This window comes from Galleria mellonella, unplaced genomic scaffold, assembly GCF_026898425.1.
Source record: "Galleria mellonella isolate WM207_F2 unplaced genomic scaffold, CSIRO_AGI_GalMel_v1 utg270, whole genome shotgun sequence".
Classification (NCBI taxonomy): domain Eukaryota; kingdom Metazoa; phylum Arthropoda; class Insecta; order Lepidoptera; family Pyralidae; genus Galleria; species Galleria mellonella.
Genome location: NW_026442062.1, coordinates 1,684,012 through 1,698,240, shown reverse-complemented (window position 1 = coordinate 1,698,240; position 14,229 = coordinate 1,684,012). Strand labels below are relative to the sequence as shown.

General features: G+C 30.7%; 1 protein-coding gene across 1 annotated transcript; it reads left to right on the top strand.

Moving 5' to 3' along the window:
- Nucleotides 1-5,023: 5,023 nt before the first annotated feature.
- On the top strand, nt 5,024-6,728 carry LOC113523451 (sucrose-6-phosphate hydrolase-like). Its single transcript, XM_026909432.3, has one exon. It carries the CDS (start codon nt 5,064-5,066, stop codon nt 6,516-6,518), a length of 1,455 nt encoding a protein of 484 aa, XP_026765233.3. The 5' UTR covers nt 5,024-5,063; the 3' UTR covers nt 6,519-6,728.
- The last annotated feature ends 7,501 nt before the right edge of the window (nt 6,729-14,229 follow it).

Below are 14,229 nucleotides of genomic sequence, written 5' to 3'. Positions count from 1 at the left end.
CAAGTTGTTCATGCCTAATTGCTAGTTTATTTTAGTACTTATTATTATTATTTTTTTTTTATTAGATATTATTTTAGCCGTTAACTGTCCAATGCTGGACATAAGCCTTGCAACCACAGTAAAGGCTTTTAGAAAATTTTAAGAGAGACGCTGCTGCCCTTCCCTCGCCCTCTCCTAGTCGTCTCTAACGATGCCCACGGGAAAGGAAGGGGTGACCCATTTTACACTGAGAATTGCTGGTTATGTGATTAGAATTATTTTGTTTAATTCCGATACAATTAATGAGTTATTCACTTGTCATTGTATATTTTTATTTATGGCGCAATAAAGAGTTAAATAAATAAATAAATAATAATACAATTAGTATTTTTACGAACGCCAGCACACGAAGATTGATTACCACTATTACTGCCAGAAGTTTCACAACCTTTTTATTATATATTTATTTATTTATATATTAGTCATCAATCTCCAAATGTCATTTTGTTCACGCACGTTTTCCGACACGAGTTTCACCTTTAAACGAGGCACCTTCAGGCAAATTATTAGATCGCTTCTAAGAGCCTAGTGTTAACCGTTCAGCACTCAAACTGCGAATCTAATTACGAATTTAATAATTTAATTATTTGCCTGAAGATGCCTCGTTCAGAGGTGAAACATGTGTAGCATAATTTGCGTAAACAATTTGGCATTCAGAGATTTATGGCTATATATTATATAGTGTATTTGCATTAATTTGATGTTTTTTATTGTAATTTTTATTAAAAAAAATAGGTACAAATGTTTATCTTATTTGTTTATTTGTACCTTTCACACTTTATTGCATAGTCGCGTGATAACGTTTTCCTTAGCCTTATATTCAGAACTATAATTTTAAATAATAGTACTGATAAATATCAGTTATCTTTTGGTTTGAATGACAGTTAATGGTCAGACGGTCGCGATTAGTCCTTGTCTAATTTACCTATGAATTTAAAGGTCATTAATAAATGTCGATGAAGGTTTAAACGTTTTTTTATAAATGAAAGTCACAAATAGAATTAACCAATGATAATGAATGAAATATGTTCAACAGTGGACAGTTATGGACGATACATGAATAAAAAATATCATCCTCCAGTCTCCTTGATGTTAAACGCGGTCGGAGAAATGTTGCTTTGCGAAATAATATTCCAAGTTCAATTCTCTGGATTTCGAGTTCTATTGAGAAGAATATTTTTATGGCTATATATATATATATATATATATATATATATATATATATATACATATAATATATATATATATATATATATATATATATATATATATATATATATATATTTTTTAAAAATTTTATTTTATATATATATATATATATATATGTATATATAAAATTCTCATGTCGCGGTGTTTGTTACCAAACTCCTCCGAAACGGCTTAACCGATTTTAATGAAATTTTGTGTGCATATAGGGTATGTCTGAGAATCGGCCAACATCTATTTTTCATACCCCTCCATGATAAGGGTGACCCACCCCTAAATATTTAATTTTTTCGACAAAATTTTTTATTTTTATTTTATTATGATTTAGCATTAAAAAATACACACAACATCAAATTTTCATCCATGTACGATCAACTCCTATTTTTTAATCGCGACTATATATATATATATATATATAATTTACTATATATTTTTATCATCAATAACAATTGCCTTCTGGATAATGATAATATAATGGAATGAATAAATGAATGATAAAATAATGGAACGAACAATAGCTACTGAGTGATCCTTTAGGTATACTTATGTTGCCAAGCATTCATCATCTTTTCAATGGATGATTAATACATTATATTATTTTATACGATTTAGAAATTGGAAATGATCAGACGAATCTCTGATCAAAAGTGATAACTTTTTTTGATGGAACTAACGGCCCACCTGATGGAAAGTGGTAACAGTCGCCTATAGACATGAGCAGTACCATGTATATGACAGAGTATACTGTTTCGCTCATGATACTCCCCATGCGTTGCCATTTCTGAGGACTTAAGTGTTATTCCTCTGTACCTTATAAATTCACTGCTATATCCCACCTTTCAAACCGAAACACAGCCATGCAAACACGACTGCTTTACGGTAGAAACACGAATGGGGCAAAGGTGCCCAAGGTGGCACGATTGATGAAGACGAAGTCAGATCAGTTGGCTTGTCGTGACAAATTCATCAGGAATTAGTTACGATTATAATAGCTATTTATTCATATGCAAAAAGTTCAAATTACTCTGCGAGCTATGGAGAGAGCTATGCTTTGAGTTTTTTTGCGAGGCAGAATCCGATACAAGGATGTCCGTAAAAGAGCCAAAGTAACCGACATAGCCCTAAGGATAAACGAGCTGAAGGGAATGGGCTTGTCATATAGCTTAACCAATAGGGAAGAAAGATTCTTGAAGGGCGAACCTCCACTAGATGGAGTGACAGTCTCAAATGCATTGCAGGGAATCAGTGGATGCTGGTGGCTCAGGACCGTTCCTTATGGCAGCCTATTAGGGAGGCCTGTATTCAGCGTTGGACATATGATGGTTGAGATGATGAATATAGTGATATACAGGGTGAACATTTATATTGTAGAACTATATGGTAACTGTATAGTATATATGGAGACGATTGATTCAGAAAAATACAACTAAGTATAAATCTATACTTGAATAGTCCAAGAAGAAAGTTAATTTGTCTCCGCAGATTATTGGGTGGATAATACAACTTCATGAAATTTTATAAAATTGAAGGACGTATTAATCCTGTTCCTAACTTACGGAGCCATTTTTAATTATTTCTTTATTGTAATATTTTTAATAGTTTTTTTTTTTTTGTTACAAAAAGAATGCTAAGAAAACAATCTATGTTTCGGATCGAATCAGATTAGATGCCCATTAATTGTTTATAGTTCTTTACAAAAATACAATTCGGCGTAGTAAAAATAAATTTTGAACAAAACGGTTTCAAATTACCCTTATACAAAAGAAACGTTGATGAAATATATATCTCATTGAAAAAATCTACAACACCGTTGGTGGTTAAGTTATAACTTATACATTAAATATGTTTCTAATAAATCCTTAAAAATAGTCTTAGACCTGAATATATATATGAAATCGAAGAGATACTTACGAGTATTACAATTCTAGAAATATATCAAGGATATAAGATTATTCTCCGTCTATTACATTTATTACAATACAAAAATATCGACTATATTGTATCTTGGTATCATGTTATTATTTTGTTGAAATCGTTAACGTAACAATACTTACCGAAGACATAACATATTACTTTCAGTAAAATATAACTGAATTATTAGTGAAAATTTACATGGTTCTCTTTTATTATTATATTATTTTATTTTATTATTTTACCTAGAGTTTACAGATGATTGAAACTCCAACACACAGATGGCAATTACAATTCTTGTAAATGCTAAATTTTATTTATTACTATATATATTCCAATGTAGTTTTATCTCTTCTTTTATTTTGTTAAAGAAGTCTTCAAAAAGAGTGAGTAGAGTTGAGGTCAAGGTTTCTTCATGGTCGACAACGCATATGTGACATCCCTGCTTTAACAGACGTCCATAGGCTACAATGACAGTTTATAATCAGCTGTCTGCTTGCTTGCCATCTACATCTTTTCATTTAAGAGTTTCCTCTTGTTGATGAAACTAATTCATGCATTTTCTTCCAGTCAACTCTATCCCATACTATTGTATATCTTTGTTCTCCCTATATGACATGACATCTAGTGCCACTTATGTAGTTTAAAAAATATTAGTTCTAAAGGTTATTTAAACCAATTTCTCAAATTAACTAATTTATTTATCTACTTTGCATACCTACGAGAAGAGATGAATTTATGAGCGAAAATAATTAAAAGAAAAAATAAATTTCAAAGTAATGGACATCGAATTTATCGCTGTATCGGAGAGAATATGAATAAAAGTACTTGAAAATAAATTATACAATACGAATTAATTAGAATGTATCATAAATATCTTATGATGTACTTAATTAAATTAATGGGAACAAGAAATGCTTTTAACAATTCAGAGGAATTGGAATAACTGAAATCTGGGAAGACTATTAGAGATTTCGTTGTTATAAAGTTACAATTGTACACCGCGCGTACTAAAAATTTGTTGCATCGAGCTCAATGAACGGCAAAGTAAGTGTGAAATGAATCGAATATATTTGTACCACTACTTTAGATTATTAATTTAGACTTGGACCAACAAATCCATATAAAAATTTTAAATCTCCAATCAAAGTAAAATACTGAAATAAGCAATTTTTAGGTATTAATTTTCCGGAGGGAGACTTTTTATAAAAGTTCTCTGAATGAGTACTTGTGTTCTATTCGATATTTAGTAGTGAAGCAGCTGTATTTGCAGGGATGTGTTTCGGTTTGAAGGACTTGGTAATAAAATTATATAGTACGAAGGCATAGGACTTTAGTTCTCAGAATGACGCAGGAAGGATACCATAGACATCATAATATATTCTGTAATGTCCATAGTGCTGCTTATGTTTGTCATTCCATTTTCCATAAAAAAGTGTAAACCTTAAATATATCAAGAATCAATTCTATTTATGAGATCAAGAAGTTATCTTAGATTACTAGCCAATGAGTGTTTTTCAGTAGGTGCGACTCCTGTCCAACTTCTGTGAATTCTTTCAAATTCGAGTCCTCAAAAAAGTCGATGTTCCGAAATATAAAAAGAGAGCATTATATATGTATAATGATTATATAATGCTCTTTTTTATATAAAATTAGAAATTTTAAATTATTTTCTTAAAACAAATCTAATTATGTAATTAAACAATACAAAAAGTTAACGTGAATATCAACTATATTTTATAAAATTCATGGTTAAGGTTACTAGAATTGGTTATTATTCTATGATGACCAAACAGCCCAAAGCGCGATACGAGATCGCATGCTATATAAAACGATAATCTAAGTGGAAGCAAACTATTGACGTACAAGTCTCCACTGACACAGTTTCCGGATATATTTAAGTGAACATGACTTTAAAAATATCTATACACACTATGCTATTTATGTTATATTTTTGTAAAAGCAGTGCTGATGTAAATTCTATGTATTATCCAAGATATCATTTAGCCCCTCCGTATGGATGGATGAACGATCCTAATGGATTCTCATACTTCAACAATGAGTACCACCTTTTTTACCAACACAATCCCAACAGTAGTATGGAGCCCGGTATAACCCACTGGGGGCACGCAAAGAGTACAGATTTATTCCATTGGGAACATCTTCCTATAGCAATGTATCCAGATCAGTGGTTTGATATGACAGGAGTGTTTTCTGGTAGTGCAATTGTTGAAAATGACACAATGTATTTTTTTTATACAGGAAATTTAAACCATGCTAATGAAGAACATGATCATGAACAGTATCAAGCTTTAGCATCGAGTGCAGATGGTGTTAATGTTATAAAATACAAGAATAATCCAGTTATAAATGGTAGTGAACATCAACCAAATATTCGAGATCCTAAAGTGTGGAAGCATGAAGATACTTACTACATGGTCATAGGAAACTCTTTTAATAATAATACATTAGGCCGTGTTTTACTATATTCGTCCAAAGATATGATATCATGGGAGCAAGTCTCAGTTCTGGCTGAATCGGATGGAATGCTTGGTTATATGTGGGAATGCCCTGACTTTTTCGAAATCAATGGGCTTTTTGTTTTGTTATTCTCTCCTCAAGGCATAGAACCTGAAAGTGATAAATACAATAATCTATTCCAAACAGGATATATTGTTGGAACATTTGATTATGTGACACACCGTTTTAACCCTATATCTAAATTCAAAGAACTAGATCACGGTCATGATTTTTATGCAACACAAACGTTTTTAGACTCGCAAGACCGAAGAATATTAATAGCTTGGTTTAGTATGTGGGAACAAAATTATCCTGAAAGAATTTATGGATGGGCTGGTCAAATGACTATTCCCAGGGAGTTGACTTTGTCTCCAGAAAATGATTTAATTCAGAAGCCTGTAGAAGAAATTGCAGTTGTAAGGGATAATGTAATTTATACCGGTAAGAATATATACAGGAGTGAAGCTATAGCCTTAAATGATAATACAGGTGAAATTACTTTAAAAGCAAGGCCGTCGTCTAATATAGAACTATTTATTGAATCAGAAGATGATTTAGCGAAGCTAACGATCAGTTATGATTACAATGAAGATCTAGTTATACTTGATCGCGGTGGAGATGATGGCGTTAGACGTACTCAATGGAAACCTATAGATATACTAATTTGGAATATTTTTATTGATGCAAGCTCTATTGAACTGTTCTGCGGATATGGTGAAGTTACGTTCTCGAGTAGATTCTTTCCTAGTGGAAACATAACAGTGCGTCTTAGTAATGAGAGTTTTGTTGATGAAATTATTGTAGCAACAATGAAACGTACTGTTCCTGTGCCTGAAGATTAACAAATATTTACTATGTTAATTAATTAATTTTTATTTATATTTTTAATTACATAATAATTTTGTGTATTTTTAATTCTATTTTGTAACAAAAAAAAGGAAAATTGAGTAAACATTTTGAAATTAAGTTTTGTATAAAAGTGTTATTATAATAAAGTGGCTTTACATAGTAAATTTTTTCATAGATGTAAATTGTTTTGAATGACAAGCGTTTATTTAATATAATTTTTATAATACATAAATATTATAATTGTAATATTTTTTCTAAGTTATGTGTAAAATTATTGATAGTTTATTTAATACCTAAAGCTAAATACCTAGTACATTTTCATTAAGTAACTTTACAGACATGTTAATAGATAATCAATTTAAAGTGGTACGACCTAAATATAAGTTTCCAATAACATTACATATTCAGTAAAGTTTACATGGTGAATCCGCTTTCACACAAGCAAATTTATATTAAATTTACCGCTCAAATTAAACATTTCATAGATTAGCATTACTATGTATCTATTAACAATATTTATTATATGAGGCGATATTAGAAATTAAGAAGTATCACTGATCCAATCCAGCTTTGCACGGATGCAAATTGTAAATTCTACAATTATATCGTTAAAAATATGATATTACCAGAGGGAGACTTTGTACAAAAGTCGATTGCTTGGGTACCTCTGTCCTATTCGTGTTTCAACTGTAAAGCAGTTGTGTTTGCATGGCTGTGTTTCGGTTTGAAGGGTGGGATATGGCGTGAATATACAGGGTACGAAGGAATAGCACCTAAGTCCTCAGGAATGGTAACGCATGGGAGGTATCATGGGCGAAACAATATACTCTGTTATGTCCATGGTACTGTTCATGTCTATAGGCGATGGTTACCACTTTCCATCAGGTGGGCCGTCAGCTTGTTTGCCATTCTAAGTTGTATAAAAAAAAAAGTTATACTGAAATTTTTATCAAAATAATTAAAATTACATTTCACAAAATAGCCAACGTCAATTGTGGTAAAACTCGTTATTCTAATTTATAAACTAAACTATTCAGTGTACTCACATAGGTTACGGTAACTTAGTTTATCATCAGATGGGCCGTATGCTTGTTTGCCACCATAGTTGTATAAAAAAAATGATAAAACTTCTATGGACCCAATTTGAAGGATCTCTTAACAGATAAAAAAAATTAATCAATTCGTTTTACAACTAACGGAGTTATGAAGTAATAAACATAAAAAAAAAATACAATCGAATTGAGAAACTTAACTTTTTTGAAGTAGGTTGATTACATGCGTAACTTAGCAGCAACCGGAAAAACTATACTGTGTGTAGTGAAAATACGCTGTCTTAAAATAATGAAAATGAAAAATACAAAATTGTCTAATAAGTATTGGATATAACGTCCCTAAACTGCGGTTGCTAATTCACCTGCCAATCGTGGTAAGTACTAGAAAAACTACCTTTTTGGCAAGGTCTATACTAAGCAGATATATGGCTGATATAATGGCTGACAATGTATAATATACATTTCAATTGTAAATACTACACGTTCGTGGCTGCACAATATGACATTAGATTACAGTGATTATAACTCTACAGGAAACGTTTATCTTACTTGAAAGAGTTATAATAACAATCTGATGATGATGATGGATGATAAAAAATCGCCGTATCCATAATACGCCTTAATGTACTTTAAACGTTTTAAAATTATATAAAATAACAAATAACTGCTTTAGAAGATTTTAAAATAATTTTGTATTAAATTTAACAATAGGTTTGCATATTTCTATCTTAGATTATAAAGATTTTTTTTTAATGGGTGATAATGGAATGGTAACCCCACCCGCGCTATTGGTATACACCGGCGGGGCACCAGTGAGGGATGATAGATGAGGATGAAGCAGGTCAGTTAGCCCATCGTGACGAATTCAACAAGAATTGTTCACGATAATCTCCAGGGGGAACTACGTGGAGGTCGACCTGATAGGGTATATTGCTAGCAATGTCGAACTCCATTGCTAACAATCCCTTTCCCCCCTATAAAGATAGAGTGTCTTTATACTAATTCATTCATTCATTTTTCATACAATTTTGTGTGATAAATAGTTATTAGTAATTCCTTTATAACTTCTCTTTTTATTTTATCTTATAAATGTTGCACCATTTTATTGCACAAAAACTCATTTAATTCATTAAATAATTAAATATAGATACGTTAAAATACATTGTGCGCTTAAATATTTAGAACACTGATAAAGATAAAGATAAAGATAAAGATAAATTTATTTGAAAATGTAGCTGACAAAATGTTGTTCATTGTTTTGTATAGTCCTAACATGTTTTGCTAACATTATCTACAAAATAATCAAGGACAGTGGCAATTTATATTTATATATACATGCCTTACAAAACATATTAATATTTTGTGAAGATTATATATAAACTAAATAAAAAGTCAAATGGAATTACAATGTCAATAGCAAATGTCGAAAGAGAAACATATTAAAGGTATATATATTATAATAACATTTGTCAATCAGTAGCATTTTCAGTTTTTTCCAATAAGTTTGTGTTTAAATTTTTATATACATCTGGAATTTTATTATAAATTTTTGGGGCCATACATATAATGCTTTTTTGCAATAAAGTCATTTGGCTGGATGTATACAAATAGATTTTTATTACGTCTATTTCGATAATTTTTATCAGATAGACGTGGAAATAAGATTGGATTTAACTTCACAAATAAGGCCATTTCATATATATAGGACGGAAGAGTGAGGATATTATGTATATAATGGCTTACATCTGGACATTCAATCCAAACATGGATCTTATACATCTTTTTTGAATCTTAAAAGTCATATCTTTATTTGTTGAATTACCCCAGAAAATAATGCCATATCTTAATATCGATTCTACTAAACCATGATACAATTGTACAGACAGCTTGTAGAGTAGATATGCTAGATATTTTTTTGTTTATTTCGTCTATATGAGTTTTCCAGTTTAGTTTTTTGTCAATATTTAGACCGAGAAATTTAGCAGTGTCAACTTCATTTATAATATTATTTTCATATATTATTTTAATATTAGATTTAGATTGTGTTCTTTGATTAAAGTGCATAATATTAGTCTTTTTTTAATTAATTCCCTTATTATTATTTTTTAACCAAGCAATTATTGATGTCAGAGATTTATTTATAATATATTCATATAAATTAATATCATTACAATTTACAGTAACTGTACTATCGTCAGCGAATAACGTCATAGGTTGGTCAAAAAAGTTAGGAAAGTCATTAATATATATTAGGAAAAGAAGGGGACCCAGCACACTAACACCAAATGTTACAGTGCGCTGTTTTGATATAAACTTTTGTTGCTTTTTTGTTTTCCAATTTAATCTTGTCACTTCTGTAATTTGTTGTCGAATAAATATGATTTTATCAAATTAAGGATATTTTATCCCATATGCCTCGAGTTTACGTATTAGGATGCTGTGGTCTACATGATCAAATGCTTGTGTCATATCGCAATATATAGAACAAACAGGTGAGGTTTTATCAATTTCGGACATAACTTTTTCCAAAAAATTATAAATCGCCATATTTATAGTTTTATTTTTTCGAAAACCCTTTTGTTCATTACAGATAATGTTATTTTTCTCTAAGTAGGCATTAATTTCAGTATATAGGTATTTTTCAAATATTTTTGAAAATATAGATATCAGTGCTATGGGTCTATAAGATTCCATTACTCTTTATCATCCCTTTTGTAAAGAGGTTTAACTATTCTTTTTTAGTTGCTGGGGAAAAGGCCTGTCTGTATACTTAAATTTATAATAAAATGAGCGCATATATGTTCATTTACCTCTTTAATAATTTTAGTTAAAAAACCATCATAAACACTGTTTGTATTTTTTAAGTTTCTTATGATTTTTTTTATATCTTGGGGTGTACTTGGATAAACATAGAATGTGTTCTATGATGGAGCTTTGCAGTTATATTTTTTCCACAGTTAGTCGTACGATTAATTCTGTCGATAAAGTAATTGTTGAAATGATTTGCTATATTTTTAGTTACTAACGTATTCATTGTTTATTTTTATTGTCCGGATAAAATCTTTAGGTATATTGAATTTAGAATTGTTAATAATTTTCCATGTTGTTTTAGCTTTATTATCTGATGTTTTTATGTCATAGTTGTTTTGTGCACGTTTGGTTAGTTTAATAATCTTTTTGAATACTTTAGAATAAATTTGATATTTTAATTTATTATGGTTAGTCGAATTTAGTCTGTATTTCCATAATAAATGTCTTTTCTGTTTACTACAAATTTTTAGACCGCGGGATATCCACTTTGACTTGGATATGTTTGTATGGTAATATATTTTTTAGGAAAACATAATTCATAAAACATTTTAAAGTTGTCAATGAAATGTTGATAGGCACTCGTTGGATCATCTATTTCGTAATAAGAGAAAGATTCTAAACATTCTTTAAATTTGAATATTGCGTTTGCTATAATCTCGAATTGTTTTATGCCAAGAATTTATTTTTAAAATCTTTTTGACAGGAAGTTTTATTAACTGAGCCGTATGATCTGATAGACCAAATTCTAATACATCAGTCCTACATATTCTCATATGATATAAAAACGAGTCGGCTAATTTGACAATTAGCTGACAAAATGTTGACCCGTTTATGAGGCTCGATGCTCTATCTACATAATCAAGATTTCTATATTTATATATACTGTCCTATAGAATATTATTATGGGATAAAGCAGCCGATATCCAAACCATACTCGTATATATTACAAAAACGAGCTGTCCACGAAATTTATTCTACGGGATGTCGTGAATCATTCAGAGAAAAATTTAAAGAACCAGATATTTTCACCGTAGCTTCACAGTATATATACACAAACATTTTGTATATACACAGGAATCTTCAAATGTTTTTTTAAAAATAGTGGTCTAAATAATCTTAACACTAGATACAAATACAAACTTGCTGTTTGTATCGTTTAGATAAAGTTAATAGGTCTTTTATGGTAATGGGAATTATATGTTGTAATAAGATACCGAAAGATTTATTATCTATCTTTTAATACATTTAAAACTGTTATTAAAAAACACTTATTGAATAACAAGCGTGCATGGTGTTAGTTGATCATTAACAGGATTTTTAATGACCATGTAATTTTAGATATAGTCATCACTTAAATAAATATATATGTACTTATAATATACATATGTATATGTTAACAGAGATTTCTCTGTCTCTTCTCAACAGATAACTATTTTCTGAGCCCTATAGTAAATTTTAAAAATGACGATTGAAGGTACTTGTAAATAAGTCTTTTTTTTATACAACTTAGAATGGCAAACAAGCTGACGGCTCACCTGATGAAAAGAGGTAACTGTCGCATATAGACATGAACAGTATCATGGACATAACAGAGTATACTGTTTCGCCCATGATAACCCCCATGCGTTGCCATTTCTGAGGACTCAGGTGTTATTCCTCTGTACCCAGTAAATTCTATTTAAATAAAGACGATTTGAACTGAATTTGAATTTGCGACTACAAAATGAAGGAGGTCTGAATTCGTTCTCTTTTTTTTTAAACACTAGTTTTTACCCGCGACTACATTCGGATGATCAGCGGATCTACTATGAAATGAAATTCCAGAATTTCGGACTCTATTTCGTGTTTTTGTTTATACCAAAATCGAATCAATAAATGGAGTTTAACATTTCGTGCGTCATACATCCTATCATAAAAGTCCAAAGGAACATTTTAACATGTTTAATATTTCCAAACGGCATGTATTATGTAATTTTAACATCAAATTTGTGTTTCGTTTGGCTCCGAAATTACGGAAAACATTTCATGGTAGGGCCCTCAGGATGTGTTTACTGACCGAAATATATAGTACCTTATGCCCTTCTCCAACCCGTATAGTATGTGTTTATCAAATATCATAGAAATTGGTTAAACTGTTAAAGCGCTAAGAGGTATTAAACAAGGGAACTTTTACATTTATATTGCTAATAAGTATATCACTTTATCACTTTTAGATCAATTTTTATTGATTTTTTTCATCTATTTATTTTTTAATATTGGCGGTGTGGTTCCGGCATAGATTAGGCCAATTTTTTCTTTCCCGTGGCTGTCGTAACAAGCGAGTAAGGGAGTGCGAAGGCTGTGCACCAACGTCCCTCTTAAAACATTTACAAGAAACACTATTTATTACACTATATATTAGACTAAGTTTATGGTTGAGGAATGAGCAGCAGTATTCCTCTTCATCAACATTATAGCGGCCCTTAACTGTCCATTGCTGAACATAAACCTCCTCCTTGGGGGATATTGTAGTTGCCACGTTTAGCAGGCGGGTTGGCAACTGCGGTTAAGTTTTGGGTAATGTTTTAAGAAGGACGCTGCTGCCCATCCCTGTCCTCCTTTAGTTGCCTCTTACGACACCTACGGTAAAGATAGTGGCTTATTCTATGCCGAGACTAAACAACAAAGGCGTCCCTCTTAAATCATCTAAATTCACTTTCCATCAGGTGGGTCGCCAGCTTGTTTACCATTCTAGGTTGCATAAAAAAAAATTCAAAGTCTAACTGCGGTTGTCAATCTGCCTGCCAAACTTGAGAACTATTGGCAAAAGTTCCAAAGGGGAAACTTATGTTCAGCGGTTCACAATTAGAGACTAATATGATAATGATGTTGATATTTATATATTAACTTATAGTATAATTTATATATTAATTTATAGTATAATTTATATATTAACTTATAGTATAATTTATATATTAACTTATAGTATAATTTATATATTCATTTACGCGAATGAATCCACGGGATATAACTTGTAATAGGTATGCAATTGTTTTGCGTTCTAAAGTTTAATGTGTTTTATAAATTAAATTTTAAACAATCCCTTTCGTAATCCATATTGATGGGAGTTCTCTTTTTAATTAGGGTAAAAGGGCGGTTTTGGGTCGTTATGTTTTCATTTATTGTGTACTAGCCTTTAGTCGCGACTTCGTCTGTGTGACGAGGATATGTTCATTGATTGTAGGCTATGTTCCGAAGCTTATATAGTATGTGTACACTAAATTTCGTGTTTCAACCGTAAAACAGTTGTGGTTGCATGGCTATGTTTTGGTTTGAAGGGTGGGATATGGCGTGAATTTACAGGGTACAGAGGAATAACACCGGAGTCTTCAGGAATGGCAACGCATGGGGAGTATAATGGGCGAAACAATATACTCTGTTATGTCCATGACTGCTCATGTCTATAGGCGACGGTTACCACTTTCCATCAGGTGGGCCATCAGCTTGTTTGCCATTCTAAGTAATATAAAAAAAATTTTCATAGTGGCTGGTTAAGCCTAAAAAAACTTTAAAAACTACAAGTCTCGATTCTACCGCCATCTAGTAGTTCGTGTCTATTTTGGTTTAGGGACCAACCTTAAGGCATTATGAGGTAACGAATAAACAAACTTACATGTGTATATATATAGTATATAAAAAAAATTAATTGAAATTTTATGGTCAATCATGCTAAACTTAGTAGTTTTTGTTAGAATGAAATGAATATATATATATATATATATATATATATATATATATATATATATATATATATATTGAAGAAATAAAACAATAAATAAACAATCTTGTTAAATCAAATTTT

What these genes read in the sequence shown, in the direction of transcription:
- LOC113523451 (XM_026909432.3), top strand. Translation starts at nt 5,064, where the DNA reads ATGACTTTAAAAATATCTATACACACTATGCTATTTATGTTATATTTT.